This window comes from Saccoglossus kowalevskii, chromosome 1 (assembly GCF_978046115.1).
Source record: "Saccoglossus kowalevskii chromosome 1, keSacKowa6.1, whole genome shotgun sequence".
Lineage (NCBI taxonomy): Eukaryota > Metazoa > Hemichordata > Enteropneusta > Harrimaniidae > Saccoglossus > Saccoglossus kowalevskii.
The window spans coordinates 35,911,395-35,936,779 of record NC_140641.1 but is presented as its reverse complement, the minus strand read 5'-3'; the positions used below and the strand labels follow the sequence as shown (position 1 = coordinate 35,936,779).

Genomic DNA, 25,385 nt, shown 5'->3' with positions numbered 1-25,385 from the left:
GTCATATGAGGTTACTACGAGAATACCGTAAATAATGCACACAGACAGTACGGTGGTCTACCAACACGTAGCGGAAGTCTGAGTGCATACTTTGTGGTAATCACGTGAAAACTTTATTATTGTACATTTTTTCTTGCATGTAGAAATAATCTAATAACAGTACGAAATGGCAAACAAAAACGTTTCGCCCGGCGTGAACATTCGTGTTCTGTCGGTGTTCAGTGACGAGATTTTATTTTCCACACTCCGATATCGCTTCTGCATCTGAAGTACAGTAAATAAAGAAAGGTGTTCCAATGTGACATAAACAAATTAGCTTAAAGGCGCACGCAAGGATATTTTTGTATTCTGTTATTCAGCAATAGTTCCACTTTCAACACTCATTTTCACTTTTTTCGTGGTGTAGAAAAAATATGCATGTGATAAATGTATAATACCCATAGATTAACACAAATCCTCGCCAAACTCTGGAGGTACACTGTAATCACTCATGCTTGCCAAGGTCAATCGAAGAAAAAATATTCGATGTAAACCTGGTGAAATATTGCTAGTCTACTTAAATTTAATTTTTGTTTAGTTAATTACCACATTCATCTCCACAGCATTTGTAAAAGAAGTACACATATTTCCAATAAACATAGGAAAAAACAAACAGAAGATAACATCATATTATAATATATTTTATTGTACAGAATCTCATATTACAAATACCAATATACAATTTGTGGATTTCCATGTCTTACATCATAACATATTGGTGCCATCTTTCTCATCCTATTCATATTTCATGGAATAGTGACAATCACTAGAACAGTCCTACAAATGTTTTATTGTCTCAACCTTATTTTAACAGATAAATTAGTTGTTCAAAATACCAGAGAACTTTGTATTCCATGGATACAAATATAGAGATACAATAAGTCCCAGAGATACTGACGTGAAATCATCTAATGGTCTATGTACAAATTTCTAATCATCCAAATTTGGCACTAAACAGAGGCTTTTTACAGTACTACATCATCTGTTCCATTCACATGCAATTATGTAAAATCATTTTGAGCAGTTAACATTTACAAAACTTAAATATCATCCGAATATACATGCTTTGGCTTTAAATTGATAAGGAACATTTTCTTTTATGAACATAATTAAACATAGACTAAGGTATGGTAACATGAGGTAGATAAAATGGTTCATACTAATTATTAAACATTCTGAGTAATTGAATATTTACTACCACCAATATCTGCACCTGCATATGGTTCCTCACCACAACTCACTAGTCTAGGCATTACCTGAACAGTGAACCAACCCTGGTATACAGCAGAAAAGCTTCAAACTCGCAAAACATTAATTTTTGTATAAAATATTGTATTATACATGTTTACATACAAAAGTGAACATTATTTCCAGCAACACACGCATAATGTACACAGCAGAGGTAAATAAAACATTGTAAAACTATTACATATATTTCAATGTGAATGGAAATAAAATAAGGACATATCGGGTCTTAAGTAGACTCAATTACTGGCTTCAAGAGAAATAATTTTTTTTAAAATATCCTTCATTTGAAATTACAGAAGTTGTATTAAACTGGACGGAACTTGGTACCATTAAAAAATGTAACATGAGTAAAAAATATTTTTTGAAGAATTCCCAGTGAATACCATAACAATGTTGAATAATGACCATAATGTAGACGTAGATGTAAAAAACAACTATATACATACTATTTACACATGTATATGATTTTGGCATAACCATAACATGTTATGAATCAAAATTATTGTATTCAAATTTGATTTGAATAAAACATACCTTGGCAAATACCTTGTATATCATTTTGTAAATGAAATAGAATACACAAAGTATGAAATACATCAAAATTAATTTTCTGATAAATGTTTTTGTACATGTAACCAAGTTAGTTGAATTAGGATACTTAATAACACTAATACATCAGAAAACTATTCTGCTTCAATGGAGGAAACATGACACCACTTGTTCTCCCAGAACTGGTTGCCATAGGAATCTGTTGTAACTGTGGACTAATAGGAATCAACATTTTACTTTGAGTCTGCAATGAGCCTTGTGACTGATTCAATGCCAAAGTCTTGCTTTGTGACCCCAGCAATGAGGCAGGCATGGTGGGTGAAGACTGCTGCATAACATGTACAGATTGGTTTCCCTTCACCTTCTTGGTAATGGCACGCACTAAGTCCCTGGTGTGTTTCAAGCTGTAGGCTGTTAAGTTGAGAGAGAAAATAAAATATTCAAATTCAGTTGTCTATTCTACATTGTACATTCTAATTTATCACATGACCTGATTTGCTCTATTAGGAGTGACCACAAACACATATCTGTAATTTATATCAGCGCTATATAATACAGCATTTACAATTTAGTGCTACCTTAATTTATGGCATTCTGTGACATGATTTTGAAATTAGCATATTTACAAAGCTGTGATAATAGTAACTTGTAAGATATTGTATATGTTGCACAATGCTCTTGTCTTCATTCTGGTGCCACTGTACTCACCCTTGAGTCTAGCTTTAATCTCATCATTGAAGTAAGGGCATTCAATCCACTCATCAAAATCCATAATGCAATCAAATGAACTCAACCCTTGTATATTCTTATGACGCACATTGGCACCTGAAATGATATGAATAGTACTAGTATTCAAAATTACTCTAAAGTGTCTTTGCTAGTAGTGTTTACATGTTTTATCTTATAGGCAGTATTCTACATATAGATGAAAGAAACATGACATGAAATATTAAGGCACAGTCCCAGGAACTGTGCATTATGGTACAATTTGGAACTTAGTAAGAAGGAAAAACGAGCATAATATTCACTATTTACAATGTCACTTTTAACCAAATAAAATTCATTTTTTTCTGGTTCTGCATTGAATGTCCAATTCAGACTGATTTACACACCAAAAAAGTATCAGCTGGTATTGTAATGAAATCAAACTGCATCATAAAAATAACAGACACGATATTATAACATGAGATAATTTGATAAAATATTATATGATCAATAAGAATTACATATAGATAATGTACATGTATATGCACCTTCCAAGAATACACCAGGATTTCATTGTGAGTAACCCACACACTGGGAATTGAGTATAATCTGTTGGCAAGCCCATAATTGTACTTGAATATCAGTATATATAATCCAAGATATCAAAGTCAGATAATATCAATTAGTATACATTTAGCACCAAAAATGACAGAATTTACTGTTCCATATAAAGCTATCTGCATTCATTTCAAAATTTGGTTGCATTCATTTAAAGATTCAAATTTTTCTTTATTTGAAGTAAATTAAATAAAGATTATTGAAGTTACATTTTAACATATATATATCGGTGTGTGGTTGAAATAGAATCCCATCACTGAACACAATGTTCGCACAGCACAAAAGGTTTCTCGTTGCCATTTTGAACAAATATTTTTCATTAAATCATTACTACGAGCAAGAAAAAGATGTACCGTATAAGTTATCACAAGGATACTGCAAAGTATGCACTCAGGCATTACTGGAATGCATCAACCTTTAATAAGTGTTGGTTGATATTATTGCTGTAACTTATTATTATACATCTGTCACCGTAACGCCATAAGTTACAGCGTGCCGTAATTTTGCGGTATTTTACAGGATATTTTCATCCTACCATATAAGGAGATGCAAATTTCAAATATGGAATGATTACACTCAGACAGTACGCCATCGCATCACCTCTGCTGGGCATCAGTCGATACTCCTACTGTACTGTCTTAGTGCGTACTTTGAGGTATCCTCGTATTTACCTCATAGTATGAATACCGGTACCACCAGAATTTAGCATCAAAACTAGCTTTAGACTGGATTACTAATAATAATACAATTTTCAGCATATACTTATACTACTAATACAAATGAAGTTTAAGTATCTTACCATTATCAATGAGTACACTGGCAGCATACATATTATTACACTGCATTGAAAAAAATAAGGCTGATGCAGAATCATCGTTGACGGCATCTACATTGGCTCCGTACGCTATCAATAATTCTAGAATATCTGTAGGTCCGGTCATGCCTGATGCATAGTGTAGAGCACTGAGAATACGACACATCACGTTATAAATACCAAAACTAGTACATATATACCAGGTACATGTAGACAGAGTTGACAATCAATTCAGAAAGGTATTTTGTTGGCCTCTCAAAGAAACAGATGCACATGTGTGCCGATGCCTCATATAATTGTAGTCAACAATTTCATTAGATAATATTTATTTCTTGATAATAATGTATATATAGAGTTATACTCTAAAATCACGCAGCTATATTGTGACCCATAATTTTTTTGCAAAGATTGAAATTCACATAACAGAATTTTCCCTTTTCCTGACAACCATCTCTGGATCCTAGCATACATTTAATATATTGTTTGTGCCGCCCATCACATGTTATGAAAACAAGTCATACTTACGTATTTCCACCTGCATATCTCTGTGACATGTCTGCGCCATTATCTAACAAAAACTTCATTACATCAACTCGATTTTTGCTGAAAATATTATAAAAGAATAATCAAATCTGAAGTATTCAGTTCAGTAAAATTGATGAATATTGAGCTGCAGACCAAATTGTGAATTTAATGTAATTTTTTTCATAATTACATCTTTATCTTTATTTTGAATTGTTAAAAATCTAGAGCTTTTGCTAGGTGACATAGGCTGAACAAGTTATTATTGATATGAATCTGAATATAATTACATATTATCTAAAAATTATTATTTATATGTTTTTAAAGTAATAACATTAAACAATAATGAGTATAAAAGATTAGTAACATCCACAATTTTAATTCAGCTCCAAATTCGACCACATGTTCAGGTACTTTATAAATATTACATGTATGTCACATTCACGAGGTGCACCACCACATGTTAAAATTGAGCCCTACCACATTGAGTTAGAAACCTACCATTTAATTTGTTCCGTTAGTATTCTATGTACCAGTAAATCTTGTTCACCTGACTTGAACTCATAACCATTGTCCACCAACCACTGTGAACAATCCAAGAAGTCATTGGCAATGGCGAGATGAATCAGACTAGGTGGAGATTTAGGATCTTCTTTATCCAGTGCTTGAGGGATTTCAGCATTTTTATCAAATTCAAGTAGAATTTCCAATGCATCAACTCTTCCCTGCATGGCACAGCAATGGGCTGCAAGAAGTTGTTTGTTGTTTCTGTGCGTTAAGGAGATTCCCTTAGCCAACTGTGGGTGTTAATAAAAAAAATACAAACTTAAGTTAATCATCTATTCTAAATATAGAGACTACTGTACATGATTTTAATACTATATTTCTAACCATATATTCAGAAGTAACCAAAATCTTCAAAAAACTATCGCAATATAACTTCCAGGTGGTTATCTATAACTTGTGTAGTTTACACTCACCAGTAATTTAATACATTGTGTCTCCGTTGGTTTATTTGATTCACCATAACACTTCACATGTAATGCTGTATTACCTTCTGAATCTTCAGCATTAATTAAGGCACCATTATCAAGCAATACCTATGGTAAAAGTCATTCATGAGAGTTTACATATTTGTTACAATATTATTACATTAATTGTCAAAGTCACTTTTAAGTGCATACCATAGTTGTAGCCATGGTTTTGTGGCTCCAGGGTTACCGGTATATGTCGATGATCCAGCTCCAGTTATATGTTGAAAAACTGGTAGTGAGTGAATTTCAAACAAACTAGCCAAGATAAATGGTTAGAAGACAAACAAAAAATATGATAATTTCGTTCATGTAAATTCAGTTTTGACCCAATATTTATTTTATTAGTAATTGTGTTCCACTTGGAAAGAAAAGATGTATAATAATAATAAGATTATTACAAGGGTACCTCAAAGTATGCACTCTGACAGTACGTCATCGCAGTGACCTCTGCTGCGCGTTGGTCGATACTCCTGCTGTACTGTCTTCGTGCATACTTTGAGATATCCTCGTAATAACCTCATAATACTCATCCCTGGCATATCATTGACTTAATATATCATTGAAAAAAATCAAGGAAATTAACAATTTTGTTTGCACCTTCAGATGTGATCTAGCAGTCACATACAATCTTGATATTTTTTCTTGACGACTTCTCTTCAGAAGTCAACAAAGCTGACTCAGCTTGGAGGATTCTATTTTGACTAGATATCTACAAAATCAGTCCTGTTAGGGAGAACACTAGATCATATCACCCTACCTTTATTGTGTCAATATCCTTTGCCCGGTGTAGTGGGGTGGCTCCTTTATAGTCCAGTAGATTGACATCCACTCTCTCTTTGAGTAGTACTTTTATCACCTGAATAGCTCCAAAATAAGCAGCAGTGTGGATCAATGTACTACCATTAACACACCTTTAAGAAGAGACATACCATGGATTGAAGTAAAATGTCTAATGTTATTGAATCCCTTGACATATGCAGTAGTTGTGTCAAGTATTGAATAAAACAGTTGCTATGATAGCCAAGATATCCCTGTCATATGCAAATGACCAAAAATTACAATCATTTTCAGAAATTTATGTGTTTGAATTGTTAGCATCTTCAGGTATATGTCATCATTATTGAATCAGAATTTTAACTAAAGGTGATCGTATTACAAAAGCTAAAATTCAAACTGTGACTTAGATGGATAAATCACAAACGCTGTAACTTTTGAATCGGTTCAAGTACCAAGTTACTTCATATATTGAAGACTTTCAACTAAATATAGAAGACAATGCAGCTCTACTATGGTAACAGATAATTTCCAGCAAACCAAATGAAAGACAATTACCTGCTTCGTAGACTGGAAAATTGGCGTATTCCAGTGACATGATATTCCACTAAACATTTGAGTAATTCTACATCTCCATCCATTAACTTAGGCACAACATCAGTTAGATGTTCATAATATTCTGAAAATATAAAATGTCTTATTACAGAAGGGCAATGATCAACAAATTTTCTAGTTCCTTTGTTTACCATAGGGGTACATACCACAATGGTTACATACTCTTAGGACACAATAATATGTATAAATGTTATACATATAAAAACAGACATACCTAAAAGAAATACTTTAAGTTCGTCATTTCTAACAAGAACAAAAGCAGTTCTACTTTGGTTGTTCTTTGCATGAACATTAGCACCCCATTCCACCAACAACTGAAAACAAACAACAGGATTTTTTTTTAAAATAACGGTACTGAACAAAATGCATGCTATCTATACAAGTACATTTTTTTGTACACATGCAAAGATTATCTCTAATGTCTGTGAATAAGACATCACATAAGAGAATTTACAGAACAAATAGTGTCATTATTTAAAATTCAATGGAAAACACAAGACATGTCCCCACAAGACATGTATACAGACATCAACATTAACTATTGTAAATAAAAACAAGCAGCCTCTCGGCTGAGATAGCTCCGCTGTTAGAAATGCACATTTTAATTAAAGAACAGAAGATATCATTAGAAAATGAACAAAATGTATAGTATCAAAACAATCAGACTTGTGGTTTTCAACAAGAAGTGGAAAATATCACTTTTACCAAAAATGACAAAAATATTCATTAAAATTAGAGAATTGAAGATATCATCATGAAATGAACAAATCCGAATTAGAACCACATGTAGTGCCTATACATGTAATAACAAAGCAATTAGACTTGCGGTTTTCAACAAGAAGTCGAAAATATCACTTTTTACCAAAAATGACAAAAATATTCACCAAAATTAGAGAATTAAAGATATCATTACAAAATGAACAAATCTGAGAGAGGTCCACATGTAGTACCTATATATGTAATATCAAAGCAATTGGACTTGTGGTTTTTAACAAGCAGTTGAAAATATCACTTTTTACCAAAAATTACAAAAATATTCACCAAAATTAGAGAATTGAAGATATCATCATGAAATGAACAAATCTAAGAGAAGTCTACCCAAGGTACATATACACCAAGTATCAAAGCATTCAGGCTTGTAGTTTTCAAGAAGAAGTCGAAAAAGTAAAACATTGACACAGACGACGACGGACAATCACTCGTAAGATAAGCTCCGCTCGACAGCGGAGCTAAATATCATACCACAGTAGTTTTGAATTTGTAATATGTATCTATTGGTTATAAATGTACTGACCTGACTTATTCCTTTTGTCAGGCCTTCCACAGCACAGAAAAATGGTGAAGCACCATTAGAATTCTTGGCATCAATATTAGCTCCATTTTCTAGCAAATATAATACCATTTTCTGGGCAAAAAAAATTACAAGAATAGTGATATCAAACTCTAAAAAATGGCAGTGTCATTTTTAATAATTTTTTTTAATGCACCATTAGAAGTAATCATCAAGAAATTGAATATAGCTCCAGATATATCATAATATTAAGAGATAAAAGCCATTTTATTTATTTGACTGTCATTTTGGGAAGCATGTATGTATTTCTATCTTATTTGAATTATGAAAAAAAATTGCTATTCGATGTTGAGAGGGTCATATAGCTCTGGTATTAAGTCCAATGTGAATGAAACACAGAATATACCTGGTAGCGTTTCAGGCAAATATAATGTTATTACTTGAAATGAGTATACAAAGGTCATGAAAGGCAGTAAGAGAGCCTAATTATATTATTGTATAACTGCTGTTTTAACCCTTATTGGCACCATATTTTTTACAGCCAATATATTGCCTTCTCTGTATTTTTTTGGACAATTTCTTAAAAAAATTGTCTTAGCTACAGGTGATCAAAACTTTTAATATTTAAATTTGGTTTTGACACTCAAAGGGCTAAAAAAATTGCAATTAGTGTTATTTTGAGAAGACATCAACATATAATTCATACAAGTAATACATACATAGTGCCCATTTCTTGCTGCCCAATGTAGTGCAGTATTTCCTGTTCTCTTTTCTTTAGCATTAATAAATGTGGGTCTTTTGGATTTAAAAAAGACAACCAATTTCTGCACTGTGTCAAGTTCTCCCATTTTAGCAGCTTTAAAATACAGGAGTTCCCACTGTAATGTATTCCCAGGAAATACTTGGTATAAGAATCTGTAATTAAACAATTATATAGCAGAGGTCAACTTGCAATTCAACTCCGTAAACACCAAAGTTAGCTTTTGTAGCATTTCACAAAATAAATCTAAATGTAGTCAAAAGGAAATTACGTCAATCTGGTTCAAAATAACAAATACAAGAAAATTATCAAAAAATACATAAAAATAAACAAACTTTGCACCTAATTTTCGCAGGAAAGATTCAGACATTCACCCAAATCAAATCATGCCCATTCGCAAACATCCCTAATACATAGTAATTTGTTATCACAAAAATTGGGAAGCTTCGAAAGCTTTCTCACTTTCAATAAAGGATAATCATTATTTTAAAGTCGCGGAACATGAATGTCACATGACATACAACTATTCAAGTACATTGTAAGTGAATCAAGTACAGTAATAAATCAAGTATAGATGAGACTTACATGCTTCCAGCCTTTAGTGTTTTATTCCTAGACTGACTTTCAAAGTACATCTGTTGAGAGAGAATAGACATCAGAATGTCACACAATGTTCCTAGAATGATTGATAGAGAGATAGTGGTTTTTCTGATCTGTTTATTTTGATACCTGCCATAAATTGTTATCATAAAATAAATATTGTAAAGATTTTATAGTACTCACAATCCAAGTATCTTACCTCATACTGTGGGTAATCTGAGGGATTTACTTCAATCACATCATGTTTTGGCAAACCTAGTATTTTTCTTATAGAGACTAAAAATAAAAAAAAAATGGTATTGGTGACTACTTCATCTTCTATGTAATCTTAAATAGCATGTGTTTCCACTGAAGATAAAATAGTTTTAGCAACAATGGACAGTACTGTGTTGTTTTTCTTCAGCTTTTAAATTGTATAGCCACTTGGTAAACAGGCACTAAGTATTGAAGTATTGATTCAGTGGAAGCCCACACAGCACAATGATGTAGGGTTTATGGAAGCCTTCTCTTGTCGATGTTGACAAGGCACAAAATACTAAAGATGAAGCAAGAATTCCAGTGGGAATGAAATAATTCCTCTACCTTTCTTTTGTCCTTTAGCCTGTGTGAAATCGTCAATGAAGTCACCAGTGTTAACATCTTTGAGTACAATCTTCCTATCTGGTGTAAATGTTTCTTTGGATTTTGCGTGATAAAACCCTGATCCACTTGTCAGATTAAGATTAATGACCATAGACAAGCACAAATCAGTGATGGTGATGTTCCTACAAAAAGAAGGCAAAATACAGTAATGCACTACTGCCAGCTATCATAAACACACCCCAAAATGCATGGTCAACATAGACTAATACACAACTATACTGGAAACACTATAAACATTAAGTTACCTGGGTACAGTAATTGTGTCAAATCTCTGTCGCATTCTCTCGGCTACAATTCCCCGTGTCTACAAAGAGATACAAATCATTGGTAAATCAGCAAGTAGTACATCTTGTTTACAGTCTGTCATATCTATTCACATGTACATATTTGAGAACTGCAAATCCCAATCAATTTTGGAAAATCATTAATGAATTGAAAAATTCTCATAAAAATCAATCTAATCCTATTTCTGTAGAACAGTGGGAAGAATACTATAAAATATTAAACAAAGCTGATCAGAACAACAATTTGCAAAATAATATCATTTCTGATATGTCAGAAATGGAAAACAGAAATGAATCTAATAAACTTATTAACAATAAAATAACAGAAAAAGAGATAAAAAATGCTATTAAAAAACTTAAAAATAAAAAAGCACCTGGTTATGATGGCTTCTGCTCTGAGCTTTTGAAATGCAGCTCAGATTCGTTGATAAAACCATTAAAAAAACTTTTTAACCTTATTTTAGAGTCCGGAATTTATCCAAAGTCGTGGAATATTAGTATTATTTCACACATCTATAAAAAGGGTGATTCACACGACCCAGGAAACTACCGGGGAATAGCTGTATCAAGTTGTATGGGAAAAACATTCTGTATTATAATAAATAATAGAATTACCCAATACCTTGAAACAAATAACATAATTAACAATAATCAAGCAGGGTTCCGTAAAGGTCACCGCACAACAGACCACATTTTTGTACTGAAAACAATTGTTAAAAAATATCTCCAGCTAAATGGAAAATTATATGCATGCTTTATAGACTTCCAAAAAGCCTTCGATAGTGTCTGGCGTAATGGATTGTTTTATAAATTACTCACAAAAATTAACTCGCTACTTTACGCCGATGATCTGGTGCTAATTTCAATAACAGAAAATGGCCTACAAAATGCATTAAATAAACTGCAAGATTATTGCCAAAAATGGAAAATCAAAGTAAATCTTGCGAAAACTAAAATTCTTGTATTCAGAAGGGGAACACTACAAAGAAATGAACAATTCTATTATCAAAATCAAAAACTTTGCTGTGTCAACTCATATAATTATCTTGGAATAATCTTTCAGTCAAATGGTAAATTTACAGAAGCTAGAGACAACCTAGCAGATAAAGCAATCAAAGCCATGTATGCACTAAAGCAGTCTTTACCAAAAGAAACAGACTGTAAAACGTACATCCATCTGTTTAATATATGTATCAAACCAATTTTACTGTATGGATCTGAAATTTGGGGAATGGAAAATATGAGTAACAATAACTGGGACAAAACTAAACAGAAAAAGTGCATCTAAAATTCATTAAACAACTACTTGGGCTTAATAAATACACAGCGAATAGTGCATGTCGGGGTGAAATTGGAGCATTTCCATTGATAACTGAAGTGAAAATCAATATGATTAAGTTCTGGTCCCGTGTCACAGACAAGTCACAAAATAATTATACAAAGATAGCGTTAAACGATCAGACTTTGTCAAAAGCACAATGGGAAACATCAGTCAAAAATATCTTAAAAGATGTAGACCTCTCTAAAACATCACAACTATCACATCAAAATATTAAGGAAATTAGCAGCACTATTAAACAACAATACATAACATACTGGAGAGAGAATATGACAAATGAAAAAACAAAACTGAGAACATACATTAAATTTAAAATTAATTACAATCTGGAAAATTACATTAATGTTTTGGATAATAATCAAAGAATATCAATGGCTAGATTCAGGACAAGTAGTCACAATCTAGCCATTGAAAAAGGCAGACATACCAATCCAAAAACCCCATTAGAAAATAGAATTTGTAAACAATGCCCATTACAGGAGATCGAAGACGAATTACACTTTCTTTTAGTTTGCCCACGATATCAAACAGATAGAAATGATTTTATTTCCAATATTTTATTCCCCAAAGAAATCATTACCAACCTGCAAAAATTCACATATTTAATGAAAAGTAATGACAGAAATATAATAAAACTTTTAGGGGAATTTTTACATAAATCATTTATTTTAAGAAATGAGCTTTTTTTGGATATAATACTTTGACTCTTTTTTTCTATTTTTTACGTTATCGTACTTTGATTTTTTTTAATCACTTATATATTTATTGCTGTAAACCAATAGAACATTTGTAATTCTAAGGATGCAATAAAGTTATTATTATTATTATTATTATTACAGTGATTGCAATATACTATCGATATGTGTACACAAAGATTAACTATAATTATATTTACAAGAGTACAGTGTACTATACATGTATAACTCTTGTATGAATTAAAAAACATAATCAAATAAACTAGGAATTTTCCAGAGATGTAATTTTGTTGAACTTCATTTCTGAGTTAGCGAGGTTGATACACTGAGAATAATCCATGTGTTTATAGCTGCGTATAGCATTGTGTTGTCTCACCTCTGCTTGTATTTCATCAATATGTTTCCACCATCTCTCACACTCTCCTACATCATACAACTTCTGAAGTTTCTTTGTTTCTATGGAAACACAAAAACATGACAGATTTGATCAAACATTAGCATACACGAAGATTTTTTCATTGACCAAATTGCGGATTTTAAAATTTTGCAATTAATGCTGTTAACACAGAATTAATGAAATCTAAACCTAGAAAATATTCAATAATGAAAAATTATTTCTAATTAACACATCTAGTGCACAGGAACATTGATCAAAACTGAAACTACAATCATGGCATTGTCTGTATTCTTAGTCTTCAATACATACTTGATCTATAATAAATGAACCTGTATGGTAACTAGTATGTACACTCACCTTCTTCGTAAGCATCCAGATTACTTTTCAATTCCTTTTTTCTTTTCAGTTGCTGCATAGTATTAATTATGGCTGGGAAATTCTCCAACTCATAATTGGCTTCACGGTTTAGTTGAACCAATTCGGCCTGTGAAGTGGAATAACCTCTAATTATCATACAATGTCTATTAGACATAATGGTATTCTACAGCTGTATTGGATGGATGTTTTTATTCAATCATTGTAAAGATAATTTAATTTCTAGTATGTGTAACATGTACTTAAGGTAGAACACTACTTGTACATGTATATTATTTGACATGTAGCAGTTAATATAGCAGTGACAATATTTCAATAAAATCTGTCTTAATTAGTCAACAGTATGTACTCTTATATAGTATAGGTTTCACTGTATGTTACATTGCTTTGTTCATGCTGCATGAACACTTTGGAAAATTTGCAATTTTTATTCCATGCTAGATCATTAAAATATGACTTATTTTGACTATGACATGTCTCATATAGGCGCATGTACTACTAATGTCTTGTTGTGATTTATAAATGCTATATGGACATAAAGAGAAGGTACATTGTACTTACGAGTCTGTTAATAACAGATCTTGCTTGTCTTAACTTGAATCCACACATGAAATAAACACAGAGGTAAGCTGACATTGCCATTGGATCAGCCTAGAAATAAGACGATACTATGATATCAAAGACATACGCATAAATAGCATAATGAATAATTGGTTTAACCACATGCAAGACTTCCAGTAATAAAGCAATTACAATTTCACTACAAGTGATAAATCTCTAAAAGTCAGTGTACGGAATACAGCTCCCAAATTTCACAACTCCAACTCATAAAATAACACTATGCAGTATACAATCATTTCAACATAGAAGTTAGTGCATTAGCTAAATAAATAAAATATGATGGCATAGCATTACTCTTCTATAATAATATTCTGCTCACCTGCACAAGATCTTCAGAGTCAACAAGAGTTTCTAATCGAATCATTTTTTCAAATACTTTTAATGCTAAATTGATAGTCCATCTATCATTCAACATGATTTCTGTTGTAAATGTACCGGGTGCAAAGGAATTGACTAATGCACACAACACACGACTGTCAACAAGGTCTTCTAAAGTCTCCACCACCAGTCGCCGTCCTTCTCTCACGGTCTGTAAAACAATAATATACCGTACATGCACATAAATGGAAAATTACTGGACAGTAGTGCATACCCTGCATGAACAACAAAAATGAATGTGGCTTATGCATCACATACAGTAAAATCATAAACTAAGATATAAATAAAATTAATTCTCCCCAAAAAGCATAGTGATTTACCCCCTGAAATGGGGTTAAATTAAATATGTTTCCAAAAATGTACCCTCCTCCTACAGTGTGATGTACAATACTGTAAAACCATTTATTTTCATCAGCATTTAATTGCTATATTTTAATGTTTTGAGCATATTCGTGTTAAGTTCTTGAATCTGGCAGGAAAAAAACAATGAGCCCTAATGTTAGGTTCATGTAGATTTAATTTAACAGATTTAATTATTAGCGAAATTAAAAATCAGTGCATAATTAATGTAATTATTGCATACATGTAGGTAACAGCTGATAGGACAACAGACTATACAGTATCCATAAATACACATTATATGAATTCAGACCTATTGAAAAGTTTATGTTCAAAATCTATAGCTATTATAATAGTGTGATGGAATGCTGATTATTGAAAACCAAGATGGCACAGGTATTTCTATCATGATTAGAATAAATCTGTAATTAGCATAAATCATTACAATTTGAATTGTTTATGTGTTAAAACGATTATCACCTGATATCACTTACTCATGTAGCTGGTTAATTAACACTTGATATGGGCTGTAGTCAGCTATAGTTTGTGGATAACACAATCCATAACGTTACTTTAATAAGTCAACATACAAGTGACACCTGGCGATAACCTCATACCAGTAAGAGTATTTTATAAGATAAATCCTAAATCTACCTGCAACATAGAATTAATCATCTCAATAATACACTCATCACCATCAGGTGGCTGCCAATTTTTTCGACGAGGTTTGAATTTCTTAATGATGTCAGCTCCTGGAAACTTCTCATAGTCATCAGCCTCAGGCTCCTAAAAATAACCGAACAGAAATAAATTATAATATTAACATTCTACATTTTAGCAACATGAACTCACATCAACTAGGTATATTAGACATATATATAATCAATACAAATACCAAATATGCATATTAATTCATGACCTTCTCTTTGAAAGGTTACTGGCATAGTTTTCTATTGAACGCTGTCATTTGGGAACCTAAATTTGAAACCAACTGCCACAGAAAACTCTCTAGCTGTGCATGTGCGAGACTTGTGTTGATAAACATTGATCCAATACACTTTTCTAATGAAAATCACAAGTACCGGTATGAGGTTTGATCTGGGCGTGACTTGTGCTAATTACCATCGGTGACTCCTTTGACACTTTCCAGTCACCTTCAAATACTAATTAAAGCTTAGTAACGTCTCAGTTTGTACCGACGCAACAGTCAAAGTCGCCATCTTTGTTTATATGAGATGCATATATCTTGTGCATGCGTGGCGTAACGACTACCACCCTTTACAGCAAGTCTCACAGGTATTGGGACAGCCAATTTGCAAACTTGCTTGCGAATTGGCTAACTGCTTGGGTTTTGACTAAACAGTTAGCTTTCAAATCTTGCTGGCGCTGACTTGTGGTCGCGTCCACTCTAGGCGAGTCTATATTGCCTTAGGGGACATAGAATGTTTTTACGTAGCCTCAGTGGTACATGTCTGGATTTCCTGAATGATTTGCTTTGTGAGGCGTTATAATGTACAAGTAGTTTCCCTGGTTAGCCTCAGAATGGCCACAGTCAGCTGGCGTACAAGTGATAATATGATAAATGCGATTAATACACCGATATTTACTATACGGTGGTAGCCATCTTGAACACTGATTGAAACTAAATAAAGAGACAAGTTGAGAAACAGTTGCCTACAAATCAGGGGGAAAATAAATCTTCACATTAAAACGATTTGTTAAAACGATTGAACCAACCGCTAATAAAATTCGACTTCATTCCTCGTTTTAGCCTGTATACGAATACATGTACCTCATTACACGAAGAAAATAGAACACTTTTCCTTTTATATTTGAAAGTGAAATCGTCATCCAACTAAAGTATGACATTCCCTACTGTTATATAGATTAACCAAGAGTGGGCGTGACCACAGGACGGCGCCAAAGCAGTTAGCCAATTCACTAGCGAGTTTGCAAATTGGCTGCCCCAATACTTCCGAGACTTGCTGTAATGTATATATTTTGACATTTATGACCTGTAACTATTATTAGTAGAAGTATTACATTTTAGTGATATTTTTTTTTATGTATGTAAAATTGAGCCCTCATCTCAAACAATCTCATGTTAACAAGCTAAGAATTTTCAGGAAGCAGGCCCAACAAGCACCACTTGTGTTAATACATGTTTTCCAGCTATAATATCTATAATTACATTTTTCTTTATTCTGATTTTTTTTTCTCAATCGTTAAATAGTCTATTTTCTATGATATATATTTGTTTGTATCTCTATTGTATGGCGAATAAACCATTATTAATATTGTTAAGTACATTCATTCATGCAGCACATAAGCAAAATAATCAGAGACAAAAAGATATTGTAGATTTTATTATCCTCTCCTTTCATCCCAAACTTGATCATGTTATTTTGACAATAAATTTATATACACGTAATGTGCATCTTGCATTGTTTTAGCAGTACAATGAAGAAGTGCACACATACAGTTTATATCCAAACTGTAAGATTACACTTTTTTGAGATGATATTAAGAAAGAAGAGAGCTAAAAAATAAAATAAAATCATGCCATAGAGAGCACTACTTACAGGTGTCGAGGGCAAAGATTCTGTGACAACTGATGAGGAACCAAATCCTGACAGTAATGAAGATGACTTCTTAAATTTCTTTTTTTTCTTGACTGGTGGTGGCTCTGGTACCCACTATATACAATAAATAAAACAGTAAGAAAAACTTTAAATATATCAATTTTATTTATTTATATTTTTAGGTTAATTCATGTGAGGGTTGATGAAGCACAATATCCTTAATGACAATGCTAAAAGATTATTGAGAGCCCAATAATGCGACATCTCCAAGTTGACTGAGTTATTTGGTACCTAGCAGAAATGTGCCATTATCATACAAGTACATCTGGTTCAGTAGCACAATACATGTACATTTTTGAATGGTTATGCCAGCAATGTGATTTCATAGCATTGTATGATGACACAATGAAAGGTTTGAGAGAAAAATGCTCCGAACACTCACAAATGTTTTTCTTATTGAACACACCCCACGTGAATGATTTCTAATATGTATAATAATAATAAAGACAAATCGGTCATCACACTCACTGTACTGTTTTTAGCCATTATTTGAGATATCGTTGTAATTTGATACAAGAATTTATAAAATAAGGGTATGCAACTTGATATTTATATTCAGTGATATCCAATGAAGATGCCACATGCATGGTATTCAAATGCATTTCTAAACAATACCAATGGCGTCACAGCGGAAGCTTAGGAAGACTCTTATACGTAAACAGCAGTGAGCATGATTGTCAAGGTATTCAAAAGTGCAAAACAATTGTAATACATACTTTGCAAATAAACAAGGACACTAGCAAAACAGCCCAAGACAAACACTAACCAGTTCTTTGACAGACTTAAATTCATACAAGATCACATATCACACCACTAATGTATACCCCTTATCTTATAAATCCATGTTTGATTCTAATATTTTGACTTTGTATGTATGATGAGCTACCATATTATTTAACTCACCTTGAAAGGCACTTCAGTAACAGAACGGTCATCAGTCTGCAACATATATTCCAACCTCTCCCAACAAAACCATATATCATGAGTTATTAGTTTCCAGAGTAGATCAAATATCTAGAATAATAGTAATAAATATTGTCTAATTATTATGAGAGTGAGTGTATACAATCAGATCTCACAGATCAACATTGAGCTATAAAAAAAGGAAATTTAAAATCAAATCGTCCATTTTTTGTGACACGTGTTTTGGTCTGTGCCTTTCACGCAAGGAGCAACATCCGCATCCGATGTTCCTAGGGCTTTAATCATGTACATGTACTATGTGATGTATCAAGTTTTAACCAATGTTTACTCCTCATAACAACTTTAAATGAAAGTTATTGAGGCATTTATACATTTCAATGTAATTACATTTAAAAATCAGAACAGGGGCAAAATTTGCTGATGTCATGGTACAACTACCGGTAAATATGAAAACTAGTTCCATCTGTCACAACCATGAAAATAAATACAATGTATGCAGACTAAACATTTTAACTTCAATTATGTTAGTTAGTTAGTTTACTGATACATTGTAAATCACAAGGAAGTTTGTTGCCTTATTATAGTCCTTGCAAAAATATTTCAATACTACAATAGTTATACATGTACTGTAAATATGTTCTGTCATTATTTTAGTTTTTGTTTACTCATTTGTTTTAGGGTTCTCCCAAAGTATTATAGAGTAGGGCAGACCCCTAAATTAGGATAAAACATTAGAGCTCAATAATCATAACAATGTTTACTCTTGGTGCAATAAACACACTCCATTCATCTTTATAAATATATGACAGTTGACACAAACCAACCAATCAACGAGCACAGTGTATAACATCTTTATTTAAAAACTTTCCGATGTTATTCAATTGGGAATACAAACCTCTCATTTCAGTTTAAACTACGAAATTTATAAATATTTATATAGATGAAAGGCATGCCTTTGATATGTACAGAGTAATTAATATGTTCTATTGTTAGGCAAATTAGTTGCAGCTATGTTATTTTCCTGTGTTGTTCGAATCAAATATCTTCATGAAAATGTTATCCCATGCATAGCTTGTGTATCACCACAATGTGATGTAACAAAGGGTAGATCAAAAACCCATATCACCACAGTGTTACGTAACACAGGGCAGATCAACAACCCATATCACCACAGTGTGACGTAACACAGGGCAGATCAAAAACCCATATCACCACAGTGTGACGTAACACAGGTCAGATCAACAACCCATATCACCACAGTGTTACGTAACACAGGGCAGATCAACAACCCATATCACCACAGTGTTACGTAACACAGGGCAGATCAACAACCCATATCACCACAGTGTGACCTAACACAGGGCAGATCAAAAACCCATATCACCACAGTGTGACGTAACACAGGGCAGATCAACAACCCATATCACCACAGTGTAACGTAACACAGGGCAGATCAAAAACCCATATCACCACAGTGTGACGTAACACAGGGCAGATCCAAAACCCATATCACCAGTGTGACGTAACACAGGGCAGATCAAAAACCCATATCACCACAGTGTTTAGTAACACAGGGCAGATCAAAAACCCATATCACCACAGTGTTACGTAACACAGGGCAGATCAAAAACCCATATCACCACAGTGTTACGTAACACAGGGCAGATCAACAACCCATATCACCACAGTGTTACGTAACACAGGGCAGATCAACAACCCATATCACCACAGTGTGACCTAACACAGGGCAGATCAAAAACCCATATCACCACAGTGTGACGTAACACAGGGCAGATCAACAACCCATATCACCACAGTGTAACGTAACACAGGGCAGATCAAAAACCCATATCACCACAGTGTGACGTAACACAGGGCAGATCCAAAACCCATATCACCACAGTGTGACGTAACACAGGGCAGATCAAAAACCTATATCACCACAGTGTTACGTAACACAGGGCAGATCAAAAACCCATATCACCACAGTGTGACGTAACACAGGGCAGATCAAAAACCCATGTGAAACACTGTCGACCATTTTATACAGTACAATAACTACAGATTGTGGTATCTATGATTCATTTTGGCAAGCTTAGATTGATACAAAACTCTGGCCGTAATCACTTGTGTCTGTTTAAGTGAACCTGAGAGAAAATATTGTGATATTGTATATAAAGATGACATAATAATAATATCAGTGTACTCACATGTTCAGCATGTCTCATTGCAAATAATCGACAGTCAATAAATACATCTTTAGGAATTACTTCTCTACAGAAACAAGAATAAATTCATTTTACAACATATATATGTGTGACTTTATTAATGATAGGGTCCAATGTAGTCTTTACCATAAACTAGGTGTATACTAATCAGAATAAAATCAGATGTAGGTATTGGCTCCAATTTTATTTTTTTATTTTTATATATTTCTTTTTATATTGTACATGTTAAGGTAACCAGGATACAATAGAAAAAAACAGCAAATAAAATAAAAAAAATTTAAATAAACAAAAATAAAAAAACATATACAATTTTTTTTTTAAATTTAAGCCTATACATGTACCTGCATCAGATTGTAATCAGATTGGACACATACTAAAATTTACAACATACATGTAGGTAAAAAGTAAAGTGTGGCCTTATTAATGATATGGTCCAGGGTAGTCTTTACCATGGACAAGATGTATACTAACCTTTCTTTAAGTTCTTGCACAATCCATTCAACTCGAGTTATTTTTTGTTGTTGAGTCAAATCATCAAAGCTCTGTATCTTCTTGTTGTCATTGCCGGTAAAACCTAATTAATACGTTTAATACGTGTAATTAAAATTAATATGTTTGAAAAATTGCATAACAGCAGTGAACAAGAACATGCATACATCACCTGTTATAATATACTGGTACAAGAAACTACAACCAGCTTTGTTTTGGTGTGTTGGGTGTCACTAATTCAAAAGACAATAATTTATGTGTTTTAATGATTTCACTATTTAGTGTGTATAGTGAAAAGAACATCTTATTACATACATGTATCTTCACTTGCAAGCAAATGTTTTACATGGTTTAGAATAGGAAAAGGCTTATATAGACGATTGTCATTTGCAACTTTTCAGGGTGCCAGCAATTGCAAAAGTTTAACTGCTTTTTGTAACCACTGATGTGTGAATTCAAAAAATCTTCACAATGAAGTAAATGTGATTCAAATTTTAAGTCAATCTAAATCAAAGTTAAACTGTAAATACCGGTAGCTCCCGTGGGATCAGAGCATGTATTATAAAGGTATAGGCTTTGTCTAATAAGTGAATGTAATTGCATGTAGGTCAATCCATCAATAAAATTAATCAAGATGTCTGAGAATCTATGACATACTGTATATGGAAACGCATGATTTTGATATGGGCATTTTGAAAAACATGCAAGGACACTATACTTGTCAACAAAGAGCACTAATGAGGCACTCTATGAATGAGGTATTTCTAGAGGTATTTCAGTTGAATAATTTTTGCTTTGATTTTCTTATGGGCTTTTTTCCCAATGTGACTTAATTTCACTTTTTTTTTTAATTCTTGGTAATTAGTGTCATTAGCGATGGAGCAGTAAAAACCGCAATTAACCTCAGTGCAGCAAATCGGGATAGATCTTCCTGACGCAATGGGCAAATTTCGTTATTTTCGCTGACAAGTAAAATCTGCTAAATTAAACCTACGTGAACATGTAAAGTAACAACAGATTGTTTCCTTGACAGATTCTTGAAATTAAATCATCAAAATAGTACAACTAAAAAGTCTGTACAACATACCTAGAACAGATAAATAAAAACATCGTAGTTTAATGTTCGTCCGGACTTTGAGCCCTTGAAAGTAAGTGATCCAGCCCTTACATACGCCAACGATTGACATTTGTTTAATTGCTATCAAATTATCGTTCGAAAAAAAAAATTTCATTTGTGAGACGTGCTTTTGATACAAACCGAAGATCGCGATCGACCCTACACAAAACTACCGGCATTTTGTCTTCCTTGTCCTCGTTTGGCAAAAACAAAAAACTCGCATATTTACTATTTGTTTAATGAGTGCATTTTTGTTTAAAAATATCAAACAAGAATAAACACTAAGTAAAATAGGAATCAACTGCTTCGTTTTATTTGAGTAAGATGGAAACCATGCGAAAACAAATGTAAAACATTACTGTCTGCTCGAGGAGAAGACACTGGGAGTCGTGTGCAAAGAGATTGTTTACAAATTAGATCACATTGGAAGTGCATTCAGTCACGTTGTGTAGCTCCAATGCGTAAAATAGAAAATTTATATCTTGAATAAAACTGACAAACTTCCTTGCTGTTGCTGTCGGGTGTCTGCCTTATACATGGATTAAGTGTAGACGCGGGGATTCAGCTTTCCTTTTCTCTGCTCGTGGCGTCACAATAGCAGTGAAGGTCAGTACTGGGTTGAACCGACAGCCATAGCCACTATATTTTGAATGATCATAAATAATTTTTGAAGCCAAGAGTAGTGATCACTGTGATTATTATATAAATTTCTTGCAAAGTCTGGAACGATACTGAAAAAAAATCATTGATTTCCTTCTATATTCATGTTTGAAAGTAGGCCGAAGTATCCACAGGTGAATACGAGTATCCAGATAATAAGTTAGGATCGATCAGTTCACACCAATTGTTCTGTTCTGATTCATCATTGCAAAACAATGGCCTGGAAACGGCCCAGCTTGAGGGAAACAGTATCATGGAAAGAAAGAACAGTATCGGACCCGATACCCTTAAAAGACCTGATGAGAACACTGCAGAATTGCGGGCAAAACGAAAGTTACGCGGCTATTGTCTAAGCGACGCAGGCCCGAGGAGAACACTGTACATGTAACCAGCGTCACTCTTGAAACTGCGCATGCGTACTCCCCATACTCGCATACATTTGATGTTTTTAGTCGCTGTATCTGCTCAAATAACATTCATCATGATATAATAAATCAATATATACTAAAACTTGCAGACCTTCCAATGAAATATTACCAGTTTTTTTTTGTGACAGAATACGTTATTGCAATATGCAAATTAGGCTACTCACCCTAGTCAAATATTTGTTAAGAAACTTTAAAGACTTTAAGTTTTATAAATTAATTAATGCAATAATTGACTAATTAATATGCATGGAATTGAACCAAAATCAGCTCATCTACTCATCATATATTAACTGTGTGCCAAATTTCATTTGAATTGAAATTGTAGATCTTGAGTTATCAGTTGAATAAATTTTAGTCACAGAGTCACAGACACCGGTACCACATAAGCTCCGTCTCACGGGAGCTACAAATGAATAGACTTACTTTCTGTCAGCACTTTCATGTTTGTACCCGTCAACAGATCCATAACGACATTGTTTAATAACAGGTTGTGCGGCATGAGTCGTAAATTTACCCATGCCGTAAACCCGTTAATTTTTGTTCGCATAGACATGTTTATGGAAGGCTATAGTTCTCAAATTTACTGAAATCACATCGACTTATCACATCTTCCTGTAAGAATAAAATGTACCATATTTTAATTAAAATTACACAGTGACAGCCCATACTCATCATGATTGAAGTCTACCTAACTTCTCACAGGATTGGTGGTGTACTATGCATTCATACCCTTGTCCTTGTGTGTATGTGTATATGTTTATTTTTGGTTTCAGATTATCAAATTTGATTTTTTTTTTTATTTAGCTCATTATTTTATTTTTAGAAATTAATAAATAATTTTTCAAGAGCAACTGTACAATATATTCAAAGTAGTCCCTAATGTTTTGTGCATGATAGCCAAGCTAGGATTTGTCATTTTTCGCATTGAAATCTAGTGCTTACTACTGGAGACAGAATAACATGGACTTAATTACAAATATTCTAGGCAGCCATAAACACTTATGAGAAAATAAAAGATATACATCTACCGATGCAATTACCGGTATGTATCACTCTGACACTTGTTTATTGATACATGTACATGTAAAATTCCTTGAAATGGATTAAATTGGTAATACAAAACAAACTACATATAAAAGACACTGGCTAATCAAAAATTACAACGGCTGAGAAAAAAAAAATATCTCTGTTTCTTGTTTCAACGCACATCATCTTGAACTATGCGCCTCGGACGGTTTTTCCTTCTAAAGCATTCCAAAGTACGCTTGTACTCGCACTTGTCTCAAATTCCCTCTATTTTAGCTCAGTATTAAAAAAAAATAAAAAATAAATCACCTCGCCTCATTTTAAAATTTCCATGAAACGAGAAACAGAGATTTTTTTTCCTGGCCTAACCAAACCTAATATGGCAAGAATGAGAAATTATAGCAATGTCTAACATAAACATCATAATAGGCGATCGTGTCTAGTGCTGAAAATAACATAATAAAAAAAAAGTGCAATGACCTATTAAATATATTTCATTTCCTGAAAAATAAAATAAATGAAATTTGTCAAGACAATGATCCGGGAGTTGACGAGTGAAGCTCAAATTCTAAGGTGTTGCTGTCTAGTCAATAACATATTATTTCTAATGAAATTTGCAAGTGAAACTAGTAAACCAGTGTTATTGGTTTTTCATTATCATTAGAAAATTTTGTTCAGATTGGAAAAGTCTGTGGTGTATTTCGATGTTTCATCAAATAAATCTCATCTTTAAAAAAAAAAATATAAAATCTTAGTGAACACCCAACTATCAGATAACGGTGGTGATGGCCTATGGTGACGGACCTAAACTTAACACAGGTACCCATGAAGTCATTGTGTTAGCACAAACGTATTAACTGGCAAAGAAAAATAATCATAACATGATACATGGCCAGACAAAACGCTGAAATCGAAAGACTGCGTACGTACGTACATACATACATAAGAAAGTAAGGCTCGGCCTAGTAATAGCCATGGGGACGACAGCACTGGAAGTGTCCGAACACTGGACTGTCTGCTACCGACTGCAGTTTCGTATCTAAGAAATTATATAAAGTAAATAACTGCGCTGTGTAATGTCGATCGTGATTTAGGTAATCTAGGAATCGTCAGGTACAATGCTAAAGAACTCACCTTGTTAAATTGGACGGAAAACTAGCCGTGAAATTATCGTGACTACACCGTAAACAAACCACTGACTTGTTTCTGAGGCAAATTGACCTTTCTGGCTC

The 25,385-nt window shown here is 33.1% G+C and overlaps 1 protein-coding gene across 1 annotated transcript; it reads right to left on the bottom strand.

Moving 5' to 3' along the window:
• Positions 1-1,826: 1,826 nt before the first annotated feature.
• On the bottom strand, positions 1,827-25,377 carry LOC100368407 (uncharacterized). The gene is made up of 26 exons (XM_085501118.1): positions 25,288-25,377; positions 23,551-23,739; positions 20,905-21,007; positions 20,416-20,479; positions 18,185-18,295; positions 17,222-17,335; positions 15,294-15,425; positions 14,242-14,451; positions 13,863-13,952; positions 13,284-13,410; positions 12,906-12,985; positions 10,457-10,515; positions 10,152-10,333; positions 9,769-9,845; positions 9,555-9,604; positions 8,929-9,124; positions 8,213-8,323; positions 7,133-7,232; positions 6,862-6,982; positions 6,287-6,440; positions 5,476-5,595; positions 4,997-5,292; positions 4,499-4,576; positions 3,959-4,122; positions 2,545-2,661; positions 1,827-2,247 (listed from the first exon to the last, which is right to left on the bottom strand). The coding sequence occupies exons 2-26, from the start codon at positions 23,678-23,680 to the stop codon at positions 1,955-1,957; spliced, it is 3,279 nt and encodes a 1,092-aa protein (XP_085357244.1). The 5' UTR covers positions 23,681-23,739; positions 25,288-25,377; the 3' UTR covers positions 1,827-1,954.
• Positions 25,378-25,385: the final 8 nt, after the last annotated feature.